The sequence below is a fragment of the Columba livia genome, chromosome 1 (assembly GCF_036013475.1).
Source record: "Columba livia isolate bColLiv1 breed racing homer chromosome 1, bColLiv1.pat.W.v2, whole genome shotgun sequence".
Taxonomy (NCBI): Eukaryota; Metazoa; Chordata; class Aves; order Columbiformes; family Columbidae; genus Columba; species Columba livia.
In genome coordinates, this window is record NC_088602.1 from 129,192,229 (window position 1) to 129,216,957 (window position 24,729).

Sequence of the window (24,729 nt, forward strand, 5' to 3'; positions counted from 1 at the left end):
CCTTCCTATAATTCATACTATGATCAGGTGCTTAACCTAAAAAATCTATTTTCTACTTTCCCATAATTAATGTTTTGTCAGCTTCAAGTGATTAGGAACCCAAAACTAGATGTTCTTTTCAAGGTGAAATTTTATCATAGCCACTAGAAAGAATTCCTACTATACACATTTCTCGGGAGATGTTGATTCAGATATGCAAATCAATCCTCCTCCTCCTAAAATACATAATTAGGGCTCTAATTTGTCCTTTAATCTGTCTTTCAGTTTTTGAATAGAGAGTTAGTGCCTTGTTCGGCAAATTCTCTTCAGCTTATGAGTTTCACTTTGAGAATCAAATTATATCATCTTCCTTCTTCTAGGGGCTCCCCCAGTCATACCTTGTCCATGTTCCTCTTTTTTTCCTGTATCTTTGTTTATTACCTTGAGTCTTTTAAAAGCAAAAATGGCCTATACAGTCTTTTGTAATGATCAGGAAAAATGTGGCAAAAATTATTTATGAAAATAACAATTGCAACTGTTAGACTGATCACCTTTCTCACTGATACACGGAGTAACCTAAATATGACTAAAACACAAAATATGGATACAAAAAGAAATAATTGAGAAGAAAACAATATTTCTGGATTTCCTTTTTTTTTATTTCAAACATACTTTGTAAACAACATTTTCTTATTGTAACAGTCAGCTTGATTCCTGTTCCAAACCACCATGGCTCAATGTAAGCACAGCTAAAATTACTGTTAAAATTGCTAAAATCTTGCAGGCAGAAGTCCAAATAGATAAGATTGTTCCTCTGTGTTTTCTGAACTTGTGTAAAGGAGAAATCAACTCAAATTTCCTCCCTCAGTGGGGAAGCAAATGTTAAGACTTTATGTGAGTTATTGAGGGACATTAAATTGTTTAGCTGAGAATCGAAAAGTACTCCTTTTGTTCATGTCTTGTGAATTTGAAACATAAAGACATTTTTGTAAAAAACACTCTCTCAGAAAACAGTTCTCCTTTTTGTTTGAAACAGCTGTGAGACTATGTAAGTGGTAGTTGTAATCAGAACACCAAATGAATCTCTTTGTTCAATATGATATTTTCTCCTGTTTTGAAGTATTTGGAGAAGATTGAAGAAGTGACAAGCACAGAGCAGGCAAAATTCCTCCATTTTATGGGATTATACCCATCTGTCCTCTAGCACTAAGATATAATTTTTTTTCTGATAATGATATTAAAAAAGATATGCCAGGTTCCCCTGAACTCTACCATCAGATCCCTTCCAAAAAAACAAATGCATTAATGGATAGGTGACTTTTAATCTATTAATTGAATTTTTCTTCACTACTACAATGAGACTGGTACTGTCAACAAGCTTATCTTGAGTAAGAACACAGTGAAAGAAAAAGCAGCTACCATGCCTCTCCTGAAAGGCTATGGCTTCTCATCTGGCTAGTGTTCTGTTATCTTCTCTACCACCCTTGAATTCTGTATTGATTTTAGCTAGAAATCAGCCTATTTTTTATTAGCAGGTGTGTGAGGATTTTCTTAGATGATGGATACCAGAAATAGAAGAGAGCTCCTCTTCTCACCAGTCATGCAGGCAAATATAATGGAATGTATTCTAAAGTTTTGCCCCTTTCTGATTTTCCTGTATTTATTTTAAATTGGAATGCAAAGACGTTAGAACAGCTGTGTTGGTCATACTGAAAGTTTCTGCTAGACTAACACAATATGCAGAGTGAATGGCAAGGAAGGACTGTAAGACTAACGAATGCATGTAGTGGTTCCTTTCATAATATGACAGAATCGCCAATGTTTTTAAGTTCAGAGACTGCAGTAAAATTAAACAATCCTTTTATTTTTTTTGTCCTGGTTTTCTGATCTCACACAGAATCCAGATAACTTTTAGTTTATTAATGTGCTTAGTAATAGAGACTTCTTTTCCTCCTTTATATACATGGATGTGAATTTAACAATTACTCTAGCTGCCTTTTGCCAAGATAGTAATTAATTTTAACCTTGTTTCCTAGATCAGCCTTTTAGTATATTTTATTGCTTATGTCAGCATTTTATTTTTTAATGAATTAATATTTTACAGTAAGAAACAAAAGTACCCAAGGAAACGTATGAAGCACTGTCAGCTGGGTGCCCTGTCCAAAGTACAGTTTTGAGTTTGCACAATATTTTGAAGAAGTACAAGAATTGTCAGCCACTAGAAAATCTCAACTGCACATAAAGCCTGTTGTTCAGGAGTACACAATCAGATGCGACCTTTATGCTCCCATCTGTTACAAAATACTGTACTTTTGCAGAAGAATATGCTGAAACGGTCAGTATATTTCTCCAAAAGGCACTCTATGTAGTGAATCCAGCCTATCCAGGAAATAGCTCTTTCCATCTGTATTTGTCTTAGTTTCAGAATTCAATCTGAGACACCTGCTGTAAATAAAAGCAGAAACAGTGAATACCTTCCCTTTCTGCCATCACTAAACTGTGCTACAGAAGAGTTGAGTTTCTGGAATTTCTCCTGACTTCCTTCTTGCCCAGTTTTCATACAAAAGATTTCTTTTTGTCTCTAAGAAAAAAAAATAATAATTAAAAAATCCAGTGTCATGTATTTGTTAAAACTGTAGGCTTCTTTTCCTTACCTAATATTGTTACCTGGGTCCCAGGACAAAACTACTGAATATATATCACAATACTACAGAGACTATGTAGATATATACCCTCCCCATAATGAAAATTGGAGGGAATAGTATGAATATGTCATGTGAAAAATCCAGGAAGATTTGTCATCCTGGGAGCCGATCCCAGGGAATGGTGCTCACAGGAGACATTCCAAGAATGCTGACGAAGCTAACAAGTAGTCCACAGAATCCACTTCCCCAAAAGTGGTGTAAATGTTGTTCTACAGGAAACTGGAATATAATATCATGGATTTTGTTAAAAGGATAAATGGGGGAGTGGAAGGGTTGATATAGTCGACTTCCTTGTGTAGCCGCCTTCCTAGAAGTCACTTAGCTGACATCATGTTTTTTCCTAGCAAGAAGTGTGCTTGTAAACATATTGAAACTACTATACTTTTTTTTATGATGATATTGAATTAATTTGTTTTCATCCCAGACAGAATCTTCCAGTGCCACACGTGGAAGAAAGACATTGCATAAAGCAATGTGGTTAGCCTGTGGATGTTCATTAATGATCACAAACCTGCTGATTTCTGTTCAGAGGATGACTTGCTTGAAACTGTCCTGTAATTGTGGGAATACGTATAGGACAGTGATCAACTGAGCAAAATGTATTTCTACACATACAATCTGCAATGAAGTCTAGACTAGAAATTCTCCCATGTGAAGATAAACAAGAATCCTATCAGGATTTAGTTACAGGACAAAATGATTTTTTTTTATGTGGGTGACTTCTGGGCATCAGTAGAAGATTCTCTATATCCTATCCACCTTTTCTTGCTGGACATACTCCTCAGGAGTATGATCTCAGAGTAAGTTTCAGAGTTTGTCCTTTCTTGGGGAGTTTTTTGTAAATGTCTCCTAAAGGAAAGCATCACTGTCTCACTAGTTTTCACACAATAGTTGAGCTTCATACAAAATAAGTGCTTCCTTCAGCTCCACCACCAGTAGTTGAGGACAAACTTTTGAAAATGCAAGAGTCTGTGCTTATGCACACTGAACTTCAGAAAACAGATGGTCTTGGCTGTCTTGCATGTCTCTATATTGCAGAATGTTGTGGTTTAACCCAAGCTAGCAATATAACCATGATAGCTGCTCAATCACCCCCTCTCCTACCCCTGCCAACAGGGGAGAGAATCAAAAGGGCAGGGAGAAACTTGGATTGAGATAAACACAGTTAAAAAAGTTACAAAAAGCTAATACACTACTAGTAAATATATATATATATATATATATATATACACATATGTGTGTGTATATTTATAAAACAGAAATAAAAGATACTCAGGGCAATTCCTCACAAACACACTGAGCAGCCAGTCCTAGGAAACAGCACCTGGTCCCAAAGCCAATCCCAGAGAGAGAGAAGGGAAGAAAAGGGCAGAAAGGCTTAGAGGCCACTGCAAAATGGCAAAAAGGCTGGACTAAACGTTCCAACTGAACTAATCTGGCTCGACAGCAAGAGCAAACAAGAGAAAATGGAAGAGCAAAACTGGAAGATCCCAACTCCCAACTCTCCTGAAATAATTAACATGACGCTAATGGGATGGAATACTCTTATTGATCAATCTGGATGTCAGTCAAGGTCTTCTCCATCTCTGCCTCGCTACTTCACACCTGTGGGCAGAGCATTCAGAGTGTCCTTGGCTCTCAGACCAGAGCAATTAAAAATGTTACCTCTGTCCTGGGGTGTTATCTGCTTGTTCTCAAACTAAGTCCAAATAATGAGCATGCTAGCTATGAAAAAGAAAGGTTTCTAACTGCACATAAAAAAATAACCCATTTTCAGTCAAACCAGCACACAGAGATATCTGGAAAAACAGAAAGGCTTCTATACCTTTGTATGCATAGTTGTACTGTGTTATTTGTCTTCTATGCCCCACTACCATTCACTAGGATAATCTTGTATTTATATCTAATGAGAAACAGGAAGGGGAGATGGCTGTGATAGGCTGAAAACAAGACCAGTGCTGATGTAGGTTTGAGCACATCATACAGATGCTAAATACTATTAGGAAGCTAAACAGCACAGCTGCAGTAACACAGGAGAGTGTAGAGTTATTGACATGAGGTTATTTAGGGGTGAGATAGTCACAAGAAGAAAACACCACTCAGTGACATAGAATACAAAACATATTTACTAAGTGGGCTGTGTATAGTGCATAAACAGCAATTCTTATTTTACGATTTCTGGCATGTGCGCACACAGAGTACAGCAAACACATCAATCAAGACCCCAGTGCACTGTGGCCAGCACCCTGGACTCAGATAAACAGTATGCTCACTCCAACCTAAGTCCAGACTGATCACCTGGATTTGAATGTGGACCTCAGGTTCAGTCTTCTACAGTACTGGAAATTCATTAATTTGTTTGTCTGAGGAGCTCTTGTCTCAAATATTTCTCATAGATGGTTGGCATGAGCCAACACTGGTATGAGTCATGCACCACCAGGGTGATCACTTTGACTTTCTCCATGTCTGAAGCCAATTGGCATTTGTTATCTGGCAGCCTGAGGCCTGCTCGAGGTCTACCTTTTCCAATAAAAGAAGGCATTTACCCAGTTTATTCTTTTGCAAGACTGCACTGATTGGAGACAATAAAGGAGAGATGCTCTTTCATACCATCTGTGGCTATTCTGTAATCTGGAGTGGCTGGGTCATCTTCCACACTGCAAAGACTCACCTAAATTATGTACCGGTCATTTTAAGCAACTAACACAGGTCATAATCAAAGATAGGTAGCTCTCTATATGTGTTCATTCTTCTTCTCAGGGGTGTTCCTGACTTGTCCTAAAGCCTGGAGCAATTCCTTCTCAAGCAGATCCAACAGACTGGACAAACTCTGTAACAGCAGTGGCAGTTACATTTCATAATAAATGAATGTGGTAGGTGTGGAAACTTCCATACTTCCCAGCTGGCAACATGCATGATACTACGGGCAATACCAAAAAAGACTAGAGTTCTAGCTTTTTCATTCGTCCATAAATTTACAGTTCTAAAAATCACAGGATCATTCCTCTACCTTCCAACCTCATTTTTCTTTTCTTCATTTAGTCTAAGATTTGGTTCATATTCACCTATTCTGAATAGCTGTGGCACAAAAACTATTGGCAAGGTTGGGATGAAACATAGTAAGTTTATTTCTCCTAATGCTGACAAAATGTACCACTGTCTAGTGCTATGCAGTAGGCATGGGTTGGTTAGTGTCCTAAATACTCTAAGATGACTAGAAATGAATCAGAAATTCTAACTATTTTAATTGATGTTACTGAATCAAATAGGCCAATAGTTGGTGAGGCTGCTGCAGATCCCTTTCCCTAGGTCCACCCACTCACGAGGTTCAGCGTGTATTCCCAACAGGTGTACAAACACATACACAATATACACACAGCCAGCCACACAAATCAATAGAGACAGAAACACACAAACAGGGATGCTACTAACAGATCCAGACATGTGAGCGCCTCAGCTCCATACCACTTCCTGGTACAGAACCCCTCACTATTCCTATAAGGATTGTCAGAGAATGTTCTTTAATGTGAGTTCCTTATGATACTACACATCGCTGGAAGTTGTGCTGTAGGACATTATTGCTACAGAAGACCAAATAAAAAACAACTCATACTACTTGAATGGAGAAGAAGCTAAAACTTTATTCTTAGTTCAAGGAGCGGGGTCCTCAGCCTCTGAATATTAAGAAGGTGTTAGTTTTAAAGATATTATATGATTGATTTTATATGATACAATACAATATGATACGGAAGTACAGGGAAGACCCACCAGTGACTACAAGTAGAAAGAACAGGAGGGGGACAGAAAACCATCAAGATATTATATTCAGAGGTTCTTAGACAGAAGCATAGATTCTTTGCTGTGGAAGGGTAGAAATAATTTGCTGTGTTCATGCTGTTGTGATGAAGCGGACTCGATTATTCTCTATACAACTTGTCACCAGCCTAATTAAAAACAAAATGGAATAAGCAAATAAACAAATTAAAAAAAGAAGGCAAAATGAACAAATATAATGATCTAGGAAATAATAGACCATATTTATCAGTGTCCCAACTGTTGTGTCTCCTCATAGCAGTAACAGAAAATACATTGTTGTATCTCCATGCTTTGTCCTCTTCTTTTGTACCAAGTAAGTGTACTTGTACAAATTATTTACTTACATTCTGAAATAAGATCTTTACACAAAAATGTGTGTGTTAGATGACAAATCTGGTGGCCTTCTGTAATGGAGTGACTGCATCAATGAACAAGGGTACAGAAGTCATCTATCTGAATTTCTGAAAGGCCTTTGACACAGTGCCCTGCAACTAAATTGGAGAGATATGGGTTTGATGGATGGACTGTTACATGGGTAAGGAATTAGCTGGAAGACTGTGCCCAAAGAGCTACAGTCAACATCTCAGTGTCTAAGAGGAAACCAGTAACAAGTGTTTTCCCTCAATGGTCCACACTGGGACCATTACCATTAAATACCTTAAACGATGTGTAATTGATAATGGGATTGAATGCATCATCACCAAGTTTGTAGATGACACAAAGCTGAGTGGTGCAGTAGATATGCTTGAGGGAAGGGATACTATCCAGAGGGACCTGGACAGGCTTGAGGAATGGGCCTATGTGAACATCATAAAGTTCAACACGGTCAAATACAAACTCCTGCACCTGGGCTGGGGCAATCAGAAGGATCAGTACAGACTGGAGGATGAATGACTTGAGAGCAGCCATGTGGAGAAGGACTTGGGGATACTGGTGGATGAAAAATTTTATGCCAGCCAGCCATGCGCCCTTGCAGCCCAGACCACCAATCGAATCCTGGGTTGCAGGTCAAGAGGGGTGATTGTGGCCCACTACTCTGCTCTTGTAAGACCTCTCCTGGAGTACTGCGTCCAGTTCTGGGGGCTTTCAGTACAAGAAAGATGTGGACATGTTAGAGGAGGTCCTGAAGTGGGCCACAAAAAATGATCAGAGGGATAGAACACCTCTCCTATGAGAAAAGGCTGAGAAAGCTGTGGAAACTTGTCTTCCTAGAGAAACCTGAAAATGACAAGTCTCTGGGGAGGCCTTCTTGCAACCTTTCAATATACAAGAGGACTTATAAGAAAGATAGAAAGACTTTTTATCAAAGCCTGTAGTGACATGACTAGGGGCAACAGTTTTAAACTTATACAGGGTAGCTTTAGATTAGATATAAGGAAGAAATTTTTTACTATGAGGGCGGTGAGATGATGTAACAGGTTGCCCAGAGAAGTTGTGGATGCCTCATCACTGGAAGCACTCAAAGTCAGGTTCAATGGGCCTTTGAGCAACCTCACCTCGTAAAAGTTGTCACTGCTTATGGCAAGGGGGTTGGACCAATTGATCTTTAAAAGTCCTTTCTGAACTAAACCATTCTGTGATTTTATTGTTTTTTTTCAGTAAAGTACAAACCTATTCCATCTGGTATTCTTGAAAAAGGACATGAAAACATAATGGAGATTGTGCTCATATTCACCCTCAACTCTACCAAGTCACTTTTCAAATACCTCTCCCCATCCTACTTTTTAAAGGAAAAAGTGCTGAAGCTTCCAGGCAGTATCTTTCAGCCATATGAGAAACTAACTGATAAAAAGTATTTCCTGGTAGTTAGTTAAACTTCTCCCATTTATTCAGTTTTATCCCATGGTTCTTTGTAAATCTTTGTTCAGATTTATCCCATGTACGTCATCTAATCCCCTGCTTATTACTGCAGGCATGAGTGCCTTTTCAATGCTTACAGAAAAGTAGTACATATCTGATATGTCTTTATTCACTTTCTGGACAAGTTGTCCATCTTTTAATCTGTGTTAATAGTACTTTGAGAAGGAATTGCTCTGCTAGATAGTATTGATTTTGAGTTCTGGGAAAACAGTAATGGAAAAATAGTAATAGAAAACTCATCACTCGTGATTTTTCATATTAGCCTGCACAAAGCCCAGCAGAGTATATGGAGAACAACCCCACAGCTGATAACAGAGTTAGTCTGTATCCACTGATCCACTTGCAAGTGGCACACTAACCTACCTTGGCTGTCCACACCAGACCGCTTACCAAAACTGCATAGAGCAAGGCTTTGCCACAGAGAATGAGGTATGTGAGCTTCAGAGAATTCCCATATCGCAAGTAGGACTCTGCAAATCAAACATACTTTGTGTATTGAATTACCATCATCATGAGAGACTAGATCTAATGTAGCTTTAATCAAATAAGAACTCTTGAAATCCTTAGCTAAGCGACACAAAGGAACTAGAGCCAAATGAATGGCTCTTTTGGCATGAGAGCACTGTGATACAAAGAAGCCTAGGAAAGAAAGAGATTTGCTTTATGCTAAGAAGTATGTCCTGACTGGGTATGCTTAAGCATTGTGTTGCCACACCTACTGAAAAACTAGGCTGTTTGTGTTAATCTCCTCTTATGAACTCTAAGTTGAATCATAAGATATTAATTTTTTTCACTTGTTATTGCCTTGTGAGTCCTGCTGATATATCAGGGAAGTTTTATATAGCCAAGAATAACATGGTATCTAGAACTTTTGTCTTATAGATTTTTTCACTCTTAAGGAATTGCAGTAGTATTGAGACACCAGTCTGATTTTGCTTCAGCCTTAAGATTCCTGAAGCATTAAAGCAGTTGGAGAAAAACAGGAGTGTGTAGATATGCATATATAGAGGAAAGAAACAATTTTTAATATGGACATCCTCACAATCTGGAGGGGAATGTGACTTCTAATGAGAAGTATTCTGAATTTGATATGAAGAAATAATCAGAATTCTGAATATTTATGTCACTTTGCTAAGTATAATTTTTTCTTTCATGTCTGAGCAAGGAGCTTTCCAAAAGAAAACAAAGTTAAGCACTGGAAAAAAATTATAAAAAGAGCAAATTACAGTCTATAGGAATACTCCACAATTTCTTCTGTTATTTCAAAAGGGAATCATAAAGAAGAGCTAAATCAAAAACACAGCTATATACACCGTACACATACAACCCTCCCAGAATCATGGGGGGGGTCTGTTTGTTTTTGAGGTTAGGTTTGTTTTGTTTTGTTTTTTTGTGGGGATTTTGTTTGTTTATTTTTTGGTGGTGGTGGGTTTTGTTTGTTTGTTTGTTTGTTTGTTTTTTCTCTATCATACAAGCTACTTAGATGAGGAAGTACAAGTTATTCTTGTACTAGAAACCTCACACACCTTGTACTTAGTGTCAGTAAAAATGGAAGTAAAATACAAATAGATATTTGCTTGTGAGAAGACACACATACCTTCCGTGAGTGCACAACCTGAAAGACAAAGATGAACTGAAAGTCATATTTCTCTTCAATGCAAACAGAACATAAATTTTAGAACTTTGAGTTTATAATATATTGCCTGATCCATTTTACTATACCATATATTCTATTATACTATACATCTTACTATACTATAGAGATTTGTTAGTGAAAATCTTAAGAAACCTTTGAAAAACTATAGATATATAATGATAATGTAGATACAGAGGCCTGGGAATATGAAGAGAAATATGCAAATACCTCCATATTACATACGTACTTGTGCCATAACAACACTCTGTATGGAAGCTGCATGTAGATGTGTTTCACATCATAACCCACACCCTTTTGATTTGTCATTTCTACTTTGTATAGGATGGTGATACACATTTTTCACTCACCAGCATCACCGTAGATTGCTTTGTGTATCGATTCCAGTTTTGCATTCTTAAAAAAATTGGCAACGCACTCAAAACGATTCAAAGGGTTGAACCACTCTCTGGCTGAGATCCTCAGTCGGCTGGTCAGTGAGTAGGTACTCCCATTCCATGTGGAAAACTCATCTGTCCCCACCCCTTCTGTCCTCTTAGCACCATTCACCTTCCAGACCAGATTCAGGTGGTCAGGGTAGAAACCAGAGGCCAGGCATACCAGCGTGGCCTTGCTCTTCTGTTGGATCTCTTGCTTTGATGGGGAAAAGATGGCCACAACTGGAGGTATGATTTCATCATGCTCTCCTGAAATAAAAGTAATATGGGCTAGAGCCTCCATTACTGTCTTCAATAAGCAAACCCTTAAAATTGTGTTGTGTTTGTGATGTGTAACTCCTGATAGAGCGAGCCTTTTAACAACTGTCTATTAGATTATCAGTATCTATTAGACAGGTAGATAGCAGAAAACTGAAAGCATTTGTCTTCATTCATTACACAGAAACATAAAACCTCTGGCTACAGAAATGCATGTGTTTGAATTTCTAGTATTGTCTCTGTCAGAAGAATAGGAAACCTGAAAAGAAGCTGAGCAAACAGGCGGGCAGAAAAGTACCCTATACTGCTCTAAAGCCTGTATTTGTAATATTGTACTAAGAGGTAAGAGTCTGTATTATAAAGAACAAGCATCTTCAACTGACTGTTTTACATTCCTGGAGATGTAGTAATACAGGATGGTTATCACAGTGTTCAGAATTATACTGCCAGGTGATACTCTACTTGCCCCCCTCCCCCTGTCTAAAAGGGGACTTGAAAGGAAGATGCTAATCTTTTTCACTTTCTGAAGTGAAGGACACTTCACATAGGTGATCTGAATCTGCTTGGGACAAATTTTGCTTTAGGTCTTAACTTGCCATCCTTTTTAAAACTGTGAAATATCTCTTTATGTTAGATAATATTTAGGTTATCCTAGGTATGAGAAGCCCTCGTTCTAGACTATGCACCTTCCCCAAATGGTGCAAGATTCTATACACTTACAAACCGAAAGATGCCCCCTGTCCTAAAGTGTTTAATACCTAGATATAAGACTAAAGACAACAGACTTATACAGTCAATAAGGATATACAAGGGAACAATGAGATGGTACTCAGAAGCTAAGCAGTGACACTAAACACCACCTTTTGCTTGTTTGTTTGTTTCCATACAGAATCATAGGACTGTTTTGGTTGGAAGAGACCTTTAAGATTGAATTGAAGTGTTAAATATACTATTACAGTGCCTTTTTTTACTCATCTAGCATTATAAACCCACAAGGTCTACAGAGTGCACATGAAAGCAGAGATGCAGAGCGAACTACGGAGCTAAAGAGAAAACTTATCTTTTGGTAAGAAGGCATTATAAATTGTAATGTTCTTCCTGACTACTCCCTCCTTTCTAGAGCAGAGAGAATTAGCTGAATTAGCAGAAACTTATGTCTTGCGTAGATCTTGACCCGTAAGCCCTAGTGTTTACTTTCAACTGTTAACCTTAATCACAATTGTCAGAGCTTACTCTACAAAGATCCCTGCTGTGGAAATGTATGAGCTTGTACAGTCTTCAGAAGAGGTAACTAGATAGTAACGGGCATAAATCCCTAGAAGGTTTGGCACTGCTCTGTTTTCCTCCTGGTGGCCATGAGAAGTGATGGATCACTTTTGCTGCTCCGTTCTAGTACTTGGCTTTTTTTTGTCCTGTCCTAAAAGTATCTCTGACATAAGTTCATTAGCTCATAGCCTAAATGGCTAATGAGGAAAGACACAGAAACAGATCGGGAGGGACATTTAACAGACTAAAACCAACAAAAAAAAATAAGACAAAGAGGAAGGCAAGTTTAAAAAAACAGACAGAAAGAATGATCAGACCACTGGAAAGTCAAAGAAAGGCAGAAAATGAGCACTCTTGAAATGGAACAAGGAGACTGGTACAAGCAAGAGCAAAGACAATCAGAAAATAAGTATTATCAACAGCCCATTCTGTTCTCATCTTTCACGGCGTTCATGGCAGACACTGGCACAATGCTCAATCACTTCCATGCATAAACTCATGCATTCCTCATCACAGATTTATAATTCACCTAGGAGAAAAAGTAACATAGTTCTTCCATTCCCACCATGGCAAGGTCATTTTCATGATTTTTTATCTCTCACTCCAACTCTCATTTTAAAATCATCTGCATATATGCTACGTTAATGCGCAGAAAATTTTCAAGTATCCTCCACATTAAACAATTTGGTTAATCACAGTTACTCACCTATAACTCTGAGCACAGTGCCAACTCCAAAGGTAAGTTGTGCATTTGAAAAGCACAGTTGTACACAATCGGACTATAACCTGCAATGTCATTATGCTCTTCTTGACAGCCCCTTGGTTCCTTAAAGTGGCACTGCTTAAAGGAGCAGATACCAGTGTGTATTTCTACAGTTTGCCATCAGATGTGCCACTAGCAGATGGAAAAAGCCAAAATGCCTTGATTTATGTGAAGTTAAATCCTTTCCTGGGAGGGGAGAAGGCAGAGAAAGCAAACGGGGAAAAGAGATAGAATAGAGGAGAAAAGTGCACCGAGAAAAAGCTCATAGTCCTTTTTGAGAATTAGAAGTTGTGAAAAGAACTGTTAGAGGAAGCCAGTGTCTCAGAGCAACTTTAGGCAGCCTGTCCAACACATATGGAGAGGGGAGCGAAGTACCCACAAGACTACTCTTTACCTTGCCTGATTCAGCAGACACAAGAATCCAGACTCTGCCTCTGGAATGTTGTTTTTCATTATTACACAGATGATAGAAAAACTTGCAGACTGAAGAAGGATCTTTCATTCCCAACCTCTATAATGTTTTCTTGGAGAATGGAAGGAAACATAATTATTTCTTCCTTTCTCCCTTCATGAATTTCCCACTAAGGGAAGACAGAGGCAATGGACACCAGGATCTCAAAATTGGTGTCTGTAAATCCTATGCTTCCATGTTAGCACACCTCATTTTAGTAAGCAACCAATAAAGCATTGATCCTGTCCTCATGGCTGTGTGGAAAATGATCATTATTCTGCTAATTAAGAATTCTCTTTTTCCCTAAACCAGTATCAGATATATCAGATATCTGAATTCCATCTTACCTAAGATTGTGAGTTTTGTCCCACTGCCAAAGTACAGTCTTTCATTATTCACACTGGTCTGCAGCTGCAGGAAAACCTCTACTCTCAGTCCTCTGAGCCAAACCTGTGGACTAACCCTCCCCTCATGCAGTACAAGCAGGAAAAGAAACACAAAGAACATTAATTTATGGTGTGTCTCCCCTCAAAAAAGAAAGGCCTATAAAGGAACACCACCACATCTGTGTGTCTAACCAGGTGAGATCAATCTCAGAAACACCTCTTCCAAAGTCCTTTTGCTTCAGGCTTAGGTGAATCAGTTGTTGTAGCTTTCACCATTTCTTTAGAGGACATTTATCTATTTATCTAGGTGTACTATTAGAAAGTATTTCCCATATGCAGAGTAATTTTGTTTGCTTATTTTCAACAGCCTCATTTCCTTAATTTCCTAATTTCCTTTCAGCATCAATAATATTCTTCTTTTGTAAAATAAATATATATATATATATATATTTTTTTTTTACAAAATAGCTTGTGGTATTATATATAACATGGGACCCTGGCTCACTCTCCCCATTGTAGCAGTTCCTAAACATCCCTTCATTTCTCCTGGAAGGAAGTCTCTGCTGTTATTCTCTCTGTTCTCTTAGCTATGATTATTAAAGTTAGTCACATAATTGACTATGGTCAATGAGGGATTAATGTAGTCATTTTTATCAGCTCAGACACCTCACATTCAGACTGGATTTCAAAACTTGTTCTGATCGTTGTGTTGTTCCAATGGAGATTGAATTTTGTCACTCATAATTTTATTCTGCAGTGGAATGATGTAAAAAGTCTGAGGCATCAGTTCTTTTGACTCCAGAAGCAACACAATGAGAAGAAGAGATCACCATAATTTATAAGAGTCTTAGAAGGAGCCTTGTTTTCCCCTGGATTTGGGGAGAGTCCAAATAAAGAAGTATGGCCCAGAAACATTCTCTGAGAGCTACTTTTATTTGAAATTAACAACATATTTTGTTTCTGTGGTTTTTCAGCAGCCTTTTACGATCTGCTCTGAAATAGTAAGACTGTTGTTCTAAAGGATCTTTTTATTATCACCCTGATGAGCCTGCTTTGTGGAAAGAAATTTGCTGTATGGTGGAGAGTTTTCTATAACAACAAGGAATTAAACAGCTGCAGTGAGTTGTTGGTATTGCTTATGGTAAAGCTGAGTCGATTATGTTTTGTCAACTAAAAACGCTACTACACTTATTTGTCTTTCTCAGTTACCTGAGTTAACACATGCTTTAGTTTACTCTGAAAATATCCAAAGAAATTTAAGTTTATAGTGTTGATTATGTTTTCTAGACCTGTCCAAAATGTAACTGCAACTCAGTTCTTTCCAAACAGGTAGCCTTTCATTGACTTGTCTTTAATCACCTGTAGTCCCAGGAGAACCAGCATTATGGAGAACCTTTTGTACTTCTGGGGAATGCTGCTTTCTGCAGATTTCTATTTATTAAGACAATATACTTACGATGTGCATGTATTTTTTAACCAATTCCTCATCCTAATTCTTTCTATAGTCTGCTTTTTAATCACTCAAAATGCTCTCATTCTGTTCTCTAAAGTAAAATATGTGTCCATACCTAGATTACTAAACTCAGTCTATTCTCCAAAGTAGACTGGGTTATTAGCACATCAGGAGAACACCAGTTTAATAATGAAAGGGAGAAAAAGGTCAAAGTTAAGTTCTCTGAAGAGAGGACCTGGGATTTGAAGTGATTCAAAAGAGAAAATAAAAATTTCTTACCGATTACTGTAAGCTTTGTGCCATCGCCAAAAATCATGTTATTGTTGATCACAGTCACAAAGTGTTGTATCATAAGCTAAGAAAAGGGATGCATTGCAGTTGACTTAGCAGAAGCTTAAGCAATGTTTACTGTATCTAGAATCCCAAAGATCTCTGTCTGAAGGGCTTTGGCAGAAAACAAGCAAGAAATCCTGTAGTATAATCTGTAGTATTTATAAAAGCATTTCTCAGAGTTTTTTATAGCTCTTTGTATTGTCTGTATTTCACCTCAATTTGTTTTACAACCTTTCACTTTTCTCCATGTTATCTCTTTGATATTACCTGCTGTTTTCATTTGGCAGATGTAGAAACCATCCAGATGTATCCAAAGTGGTAGATGCTGTCATTGTCTGGAAATATAATTCCTCTACAACTTGAGCTTCCTTACTGTCAGTCTGGTACTCTGGGCACTGTGAAGTCTTCCTTTCTGTAACTTGTAGAGTTAATAATCCAATAATGCTTGCACTGTGGTTGTCATAGTCACATGCCTTTTCATATAAGTGGCTCGCTTTTGTAGCACTGAACTAAATCCATTTGTTTCCTCTTCAATGGCAGGCCTGCCATCTTGAATAGTCTTTCAGTATCCCATTCAGTTTTCTGATAGGTTAAAAGTAATCCACATAAGGAGAGTCCAGAAGGATCAGTTGCCTGGGGTGTCAAACCTTTGGTATCCGTTAAGACCTCCTGTGAAACAGGGTGGAGAAGGATTAGAGAAAAACTTTGCCCTCAAAGGCATGAGTCAGTAGAACTATTTTGTGGTCTGTTGCAAACATTATTGCATCACAAAAAAATACTAATTCTCTGCTTCGAATACCCTGTTAGGTTTTAGGTGCATCTGCAGTCAGTCTGGTTTGCTTAGAATTATTTCAATGTCTCAGAATCTCTTGGCTTATTTTCCAGAGAGTCCAGATTCGGTTCTCAAATGATGACAGCATATTAGGTCTGTCAAGAAAAACCAACACAGGACATGCCCATTGTGCTACAGAATTCTCTGTAGCTGTCTTAACATACTCTCCCACGAGGCTTATGCACATATGTGTTTTTGTAAAGGCTTCCTGGGCAATGTATCATTGTGGACCACCTGTCCCCACAATGATACAACCTTGTACAAAAATAATCCCACCTGTGGCTCCTCCCTCCCATTTTAGTCACCCAGTCACTGTGAAAGATTGCCAAGGGAACCACAAGCCACATGCTTCCTCTTGCATTTCTGTTGCTCTGTGATAGTCTGATTACTTCTCAGGGTATCTCTTATCCCTGAATTTATAATCCTGACAATTTTTCCTATAGACTAAAAAGTAAGATATATTTTTTCTTTTACTAGCTGGTTCTAAAAGCAGTTATTTTTCATTTGTTAACTTCATGACAGTGTTCATGCTGCTTCCAACTCTTTTCCTTCTGCCCCAGGATAACAAACATAAGTCGAGCCCGCTATAACTGGATTGCATTGAGAATGATTTGCTTACTACAGATTGGTGTTTCTGTTTGTAGGCTGGCCTGATCATTAATATCCTCCTTGGTCTGTACTGCACTTGTCACAGTTGCTCTGAAAGGGAGGGAAGTAAGATGTCGAGCTCTCAAGTTTGTATTCCTCTGACTGCTCTGTTATGGGAAGCAGAAGTAGAAGCTTCTCCCAGGCGTTTGTGACCCTGACTATGAAAAGCCTTCATCTGTGCATTCATTTTGGAGACCATCTGAAGGAGGTGGGAACTTGCAGTGACAGGTAACAGGATGCTTCTATCTCCCTCTCTTACACATAACTAAATGGACACACAAAACTGTATTTTTTTGCCCCGTATATTTGTCCAAATGTGATATAATGCCCAAAGATCTTTGCCAGCGAGACTGTGTATACCAGCACACACTAAGGCAATACTGGGAAAGACAGGCACATGAACAAAGAAGTTTAGATTTGGAGTACATAGATCCTGGCCTAATCTTCTCACATAAAAGGTAAACACATAGCAACATGACCAAGTACCTTCAGTAAATGTGTTGTTTATATTGCTCTTTAATAATTTCATTCTGTCTTGATATAAACAATAGACTGCAAGTACAGGGCACAATCATTCAAAACAAGGTAATTCTACTAGAAAAATATTTTTTTTCTCTTGTTTCCAATATCACAGAAGAACCCATAATTTCTGACACAGCCTGTTCATCTGGGAAAAGCTGATAGCATCCCAGGGAAGGAAATGAGAAACATTTAGAACTAAGACTATGACTACAGAAGCCAAGATATTGGACAGGTGATCTCAGGTGCCTCTACAATATCCCCTCTTCTACAAAAGCAAAAACAGGTGTTTAAGTCACTAATTATGGGAATGACTACAGACATTTGCCTTTGTTTAGACTGAATTTTTTAAAAAAAATTTATTTGTCTTGCTCTGCCTATATAATAACACTACTAACAGATATTATTTGCCTGCCTTGGTTTTAGTCTGCCCCTGATCCCAGCACCACTTATTCAGGGTCTAAAACCATTCTACTAAAATTCAACTAAGATTGTTCTGTCTTCTCCTCAAGTCTGCAGCTCCATTAGTGTCCTTACTGTCACTAACAGACTGTCTCCCATGTGACTTTCATTGAAAAATAAGAAAACCAACTCTGTATTAATTTTGAAGGAGTGTTTCTATGTGGTGCTAACATGTCCTCAGGGCATGTCCATAAGGCAATTTCCAAGACATACCAGTAGAGACCAGTCTTGTCCATCTTTCATATTAATCTGTAACCTGCCAAAAGGAAAGGTCTTTTAGGTCATGAATTCAAATGAGCGAGTGAGAGCGAGTGAGAGTGAGAGTGAGAGTGAGAGTGAGAGTGAGAGTGAGAGTGGGAGAAGAGAGGAAAGACAGTCCCTTGATTTTTTTTCCATGTCCATTATAGCAAAGATCATGTGCAGAAGCAAAGGAAAACAAAAAGACTTCTTTACTGCCTATCAACAGGCAACATTCAGCCACCTCCTGGGAAGGTGGGCCTCAGTACATGTAGCAGTTGCTCTGGAATAGAAACACCTTAATAATGAATGCCCCTTCTCCTTCTCCTTTCTCTTAGCTTCTTATTGCTAAGCACAACATAATATCATATGGAATATGTCTTTGGTCAGATTGTGTCAGCTGTTCTAGCTATGTCCTCTCTTAGTCTCTTGCTCATCTGCAGCCTATTGGCCTTTGGAGCAGAGGTGGGGTGAGGTGGGGTTGGAGAAGCAGCCTTCATACGTGGGAGCACTGATCAGCAGTAGCCAAAACACTTCTGATTTATCAACACCTTTCTAGCTACAAATACAAAGCACAGTACTATGGAGGATGCTATAGGGAAAGTTAACTCCATCCCAGCCAGAGCTTATACACATCCCTAGGCAGATAGCAATGCTATGCCATCATATGTATATTTCCCTTATTTCCTTTCCTCTGCTTGTCTTTTATTCCAGTCTGTGTCTAGTCAAGCTTCTTCTTAGAGGCCATTGATTTGCACCCAAATTTTTCCACTAAAGAACAATATTGACTCCCAAACATTCATCTTCTGTACCCAATACTCAGATGCCTAGCACAAAATTATCTGTCGTGTTATTTCTGTTTTAAGTCAGTTCTTGTCTCACAGGAGGCCCAAGAAACAGCAGCTGTGGTGAGAAACACCTTCATTAATGATCTGGATGATGGCGCAGAGCATATACCCTCAGCAACTTTTCAGGCAACACCAGTTGGGTGGAGTGGCTGATACACCACAGGGTCATGCTGTCATCCAGAGGGACCTCAATACGCTGGAGAAATGGGTGAAGAATAACCCAACAATGGGCAGTGCCAAGTCCTGCACCTAGGGAGGAATAATCTCATGAACCAATACGTATTGGGGTTGACCCAGCTGGAAAGCAGCTTGGCAGGAAATGACCTAAGGCTGCTGGTAGACAGCAGCTTGAATGTGAGCCAGCAATGTGTCCTTGCTGAAGAGAAGTCTAATGGTATAGAATCATAGAATCATCTTGGTTGGAAGAGACCCTCAGGATCATCAAGTCCAACAGTTAACCTATCTCTGGTGATAAGAGGAACAAAAATCTCTTAGAAACCCCTTAGCATAATGTAGCAAGACTACACCTAATGTAGTAAGACTAGGCATAGTGTAACAGAAACCTAACAGAGAAACAATAGCTTTATAGAGGCTGGATATAAGGCAAAGCAGGATGTCCTAGGCTTGCAAGCTGGAAAAGCTGAATGTTCCACTAAATGAAGAAAGAGCTACATGACTTTTGCTGAGAAGCGGCACAAAATGACAATATGCCTGCTCAAGAAATTAGGTCAAGAAGCTGACACCAGGGGGGCACCAGACTGTGAATACCACTGGGGACTACAAGAGACCCCTGATGAAGACTCTTGAATACCAAAGATGGACTTCTGGCAAAGGGTGTGATATGTAAATATTTTATGTTTAATGCATTAACTAAATGGTAGAAACAAATGAATATGCAATAGGTATATGTCATAAATACCAAGAAGTGAAAATCATGCGCATGCTCACTTAGAGGAACAATCTTCTGATCATCCAGAGTGCTGTAATAAAAATTTCTGCTTTTTAACACTTTAAAAACAGTGTTAAGGAGTCTTTTGCCGACTTTTTGATATCACTGGCCCTAAGAACCATGGCCCTAAGAACATTTCCAGGGATGGTTACTCAACCACTTCCATGGGCAGCCTTTTCCAATGTCTGACTAGCCTTTCCATGAAAATAAATTTCCTAATATCCAATCTAAACCTCCCATCGCCACTTGAGGCCATTTCCTCTCATCTTATCACTTGTTACTTGGTGGAACAGACCAACACCCTCCATTCTAAAACCTTCTTTCAGATAGCTGTAGAGAGCTATAAGGTCTCCCCCTCACCTTCCTTTTCTCCAGGCTAAGCAGGTCAATTTCCCTCAGCCAGTTCTCAAAAGACTTGTTCTCCAGACCCCTCACCAGTTTCATTGCCCTTATCTGAACTCTCTCTGGCACCTCAATGTCTTTCCTGTAGTGAGAGGCCCAAAACTGGACACAGTACTCGAGATGTGGCCTCACCAGTTCTGAGTACAGGGAAAAATTCACTTTCTTAGTCCTGTTGGCCACACTATTCATGATAGTGTCCTGGCCTGCATTAATCAAAGCATTGCCAGCAGGTCAAGGAGGTGATCCTTTGTCAGGGATTGGCTCAAGGAGCATGGACGTGAGTCCACCGAGCAACTGTACGAGCAGAGCCCATTTTAGTTGACGTAAGTAGGCCTCAGTTAGCTTTTCTATTAGGCTGTGGGAAAGGGGGGAATGGAAAAGTACTGACTAAAGCAGGGTCAGGATATCCTTGAAGAGATAAGAGTCAGAAGAATGTGGGATGCGCATAGCTAGCTAAACCCAAGTAGGTGGAGTAAGTAAATGTAACCTTTTAGTGCTTAGCCTATTAGATAGAGACAAGTATGCATAATTATGGTATTTGGTATAAATACACGCTATCTCGGGCAATAAAGTTGAATCATGCTTTATCACTCACACTGAGTCGGCCTGCATGTTTCCCTCAGCCGCGTACTCGCAATCCTTCCCCTTTATTCAGTACCAGTAAGGCCACACCTGGAGTACTATGTCCAATTCTGAACTCTTCGCTACAAGAGAGACATGTATATACTGGAGAGTCCAGTGAAGGTCCACATTAAGAGACTGGAGTACCTCGCATGGGAGGGAATGTTGAGAGAGCTGAGATTATTTAGGGTTGTCAAACTCATTTTTGCCAGGGGCCATATCAGCCTCGTGGCTTACTTCGAATGGCTGAATGTAATTTTGGGACTGCATAAATGTAACTACTCCTGCATTTATACACTCCTAAAATTACATTCATTCCTTTGAAGGCAACCACAAGGCTGATGTTGCCCCCAGTGTAAATGAGTTTGACACTCCTAGCCTAAAGAGAAGGCTCAGGAGTGATCTGATTAACATATAAGTACCTAAAGGGAGGATGCAAAGAGGATGGAAACAGGCTTTTTTTGCTAGTGCCTAGTGGCAAGGACAGAGGCAATGAACACAAACTGAAACACAGAGAGTTCCTTCTGAATGCAAGAAACACTTTTTTACTGTGAGGATGACTGAGCACAGGAACAGGTTGCCTAGGGAGGTTGGGGATTCTCTATGTTTAGAGATATTCGAAAGCTGTCTAAACACAGTCCTGGGCCACTAGGTTCCCATGCTTGAGCAGGGGAGTTGGACAAGATGCCTTTTGGAGACTACTTCCAACCTCAATCATCCTGTGATTCAGTGATATCTTTTGCTCTTTCATGCGGTGTTTCCCTGTCTTTGAAGAGAAGGTAAGTCTTAGGTTATGCGATAAAAAGAGGAGCACAGAAAGGCAATGACAGGTGTGGTAACCCTCATAATACCCTGCCCTCAGTTTTCCCAAGACTGAGACAGAAGAGCAATTAGTTCATGAAAAGCTCACCTCTGCACGTAATGAAGACAGAGGCATGATGGGAGACAATTTCAGCCTTCAGTTGTCCCGCAGAAGGGGAGCACTGGGTGATGGTAGCTCTCTGTGGTTTCCTTTCTCTGCCCATGAGGTTTTGCTTTGAAGGGATGCCTTGGTCCAACTCCAAATTGTATGCATTTCTGGGGCAAGGAAGAGAGGGATCCTGCAATTAAGTGGTGTGTGGAGCAAGTGAATAAAAATTCTGCAGGGCACACTGTTGCCTGTAAAGCTGCCAAGGAGCTGTTCCTTCCACAGTGTAAATTATACCTGGTCCCCTGGGTATGTTTCCTCCCACCTGTACTGGTGCCATCCTCCTACGCCCATTATCAGAGGTCAGCTCTCCTCCCACTCAAATCAATCTCACTCTACACCCTGTCTTTGGGTGGATCATCAGAAGCAGCTTGAATTCTCCTTCTGCTTTGTACTCTTTTCTTCATTATATGGTAGTGTCCATGGAAAAGTAGTGGACTAGAACCTGGCTCTGCTTCTGTAGCACCAGTCCTAAGAAATATCTGCTACCTTTCACTAACCACATCAGCAGTGCCTCAGCTCTTAATGTTGATCAATTTCTGAAGGCCTTTTTTATTTGAAACTAGATGCTGCTGCACTGTGGGAGATTTGAGGGATTTTGTTGAAGTTAATGTGTAGATGGGTTTCTATTAGATGGAGATTTTTTATTGAACTAGTCAGGCCCAAAGGAATTTCAGGGCCACCTTGGAAAGCTGAAAACAGCAGACCTATCAGCAGTGAGACTCAGGCACATGGACAGCTCGTGAACATAGACAATATGCAATCCATTAGTGCATGCTTGGAGAGTGGACGAGTGATCAGGAAGTAACTGCATATATAAGGAGGCTTGTTTCTGTAATAAATTGGCTTCACTTGAATTCACATTGGATTGTGTGGAGTCCATGATTTTTGGCCCTTGCAAGTGGTGACCCCAACGTGATCTGCAAGGAGAATTTACGGCGAGGGGATGACTGCTGTGAGGAACGAGCCCCATCTGGAGACTGCGTGGCTGGACCGTGACCAGGACGTGGTCTGCAGGCTGCATGCCTCCCGAATGATCGTTATGGAAGCGACGGAGGAGTAATAGAGGATACAACATCATTGCAACAGACACCAAAAGAGGTGAGCAGCTGGGGGCGAGAGGAGATGGGGCAGAATATACCTAAAGAAGAATAAGCAATACTGCATCTTCTCTCACACATCCTTTCTAAGAGAGTGGTGAAATATGAAGAAAATAACATTATGTAGACTGTTAGTTTGGTGTAGAACTAATGGCTACCCGGCAGAAACTGAGAAGGCTTTTAAACTTGAACTTTGGGACGATATAGGGCAGAAATTATAGGATAAGGTCAGCAATGGAGATAAAGAAGCTAAATCATTAGCAACTACATGGAAGTTTATAATTACTACCTTAAAAGATTTTAAGGCTGAACAGTCTGCTGCTGCTGGAATTTTTGCAGCGTTGCAGCCTGATAAGAAACCTGAAAATCGCTATGAAGCTTACCCAGTTTGTGTCTTCGATACCCTCCCTACTCCATCCCCTGCTGTGCCTTCAGTACCCCAATGGTTCAGCAGTCCAGGGCGTAGGGAGGAAAAATGCCGAGTGGGTGGCCTCCTATACCGTTACCCAACCCTGGTGAGAACAACATGTCCAAAGGATTGGAATCAAATGACTTGCCCAAAGAGTCTGTGAAAGCTGAGAATGCTAAACAAGTGTACTATCAGTCCTTTTACCAACTTGTATTTGCCTTTACCACCTTTTAACCCTCCAACTTCCACGAGAGAGCAGAAGGAGTCATCGGATAAGAACTGAACAAAAGAACTGTGCGACAGATTAGAACAGTTAATAGCGAGTGAATCCAGCAGTCGGCAATGCGGTCATGCTGATCGTGACGGGAAAGGGGATGCACCTGGGGACTAGGGTTATAATTGGGACACCACAATTACAAGCACTATCAGTTTCTGAAATCCTGAGGCAGTCAACAGACCTTGCATATCAAGCTATGATAAAGGTGCCTGAAACCGACAAAGCAGCCAAATAATTTACGACTATTACTCAGGGTCCCAATGAGAATTACATGCAATTTATTGACCATCTTTAAGAGGCCATCAATAAGCAGGCTGAAAACTTAGAAGCCTAGGAAGAACTGGTGTTGAAATTAGCAGTAGAGAATGCTAATGTTTGGTATCAACATGTTATCTGAGAGTTTTAGAAAACTTGCTGAAATCTGCAAGATGCTTTCCTCACTAATTTGTTTTCTTTGTGGGTATCTGTTTAAGCATGTTGCAGTTTTAGTAGGTCTTTGTCTGTTATACGGTACAGTAAGTTCACAGACTGTTAAATAATGAGAATCCATGGACTCAAAATGTGCATTTTGTGATCATGCAGAAGATCATGAGTAATTTAGTTCTTTACTGCGTGAATGTGGTGGTAAAATTTTGTGTGTAGTAGCTGTTACTTTTCTTTCTCATGCTAGATTTATTCCAATATCCAGACTTGCACAACTCTTTGATAGGCTGTGTCTCATCTCGATGTGCTGGATTTGGCTTTTTTGTATGCACACCAAGTAAAGCATCCTGGTTTTGGGATAACAGTTGCAGCACACCAGATGAGACGCTAATAAAAGCCTTGCTCAGTTCAGCTTGCTGAAGGAGGCAGGGGGGCGGGTGCCGATTGGGCTCCAGCACGTGCTGACCTGTTTTGTCAGGGAGACCCAGCGGTACCTCCATCTGGCTGAGCAGTAAGCGGCCCAAAGGTGCAATGCAAAAATTGAGATATTGTCTTGAATAAGTGTAACTGTGATCTGTGTGCGTATTTGAACTTGATGTTGGTTTTCATATTTTAATTTGTATAGATATATTCGGTACTGAAAGAATTTTGTTTGGGGAGATAATTACAAAATG

General features: G+C 39.7%; 1 gene segment (V, D, J or C); it reads right to left on the reverse strand.

The window, feature by feature from the left end:
• Nucleotides 1-6,305: 6,305 nt before the first annotated feature.
• LOC102086601 (T cell receptor beta constant 2-like) lies at nucleotides 6,306-16,291 on the reverse strand. The segment is given in 5 exon segments: nucleotides 6,306-6,628; nucleotides 8,724-8,830; nucleotides 9,958-9,975; nucleotides 10,365-10,700; nucleotides 15,629-16,291. Coding segments are annotated over 5 exon segments (501 nt in total).
• Between the last annotated feature and the right edge of the window lie 8,438 nt (nucleotides 16,292-24,729).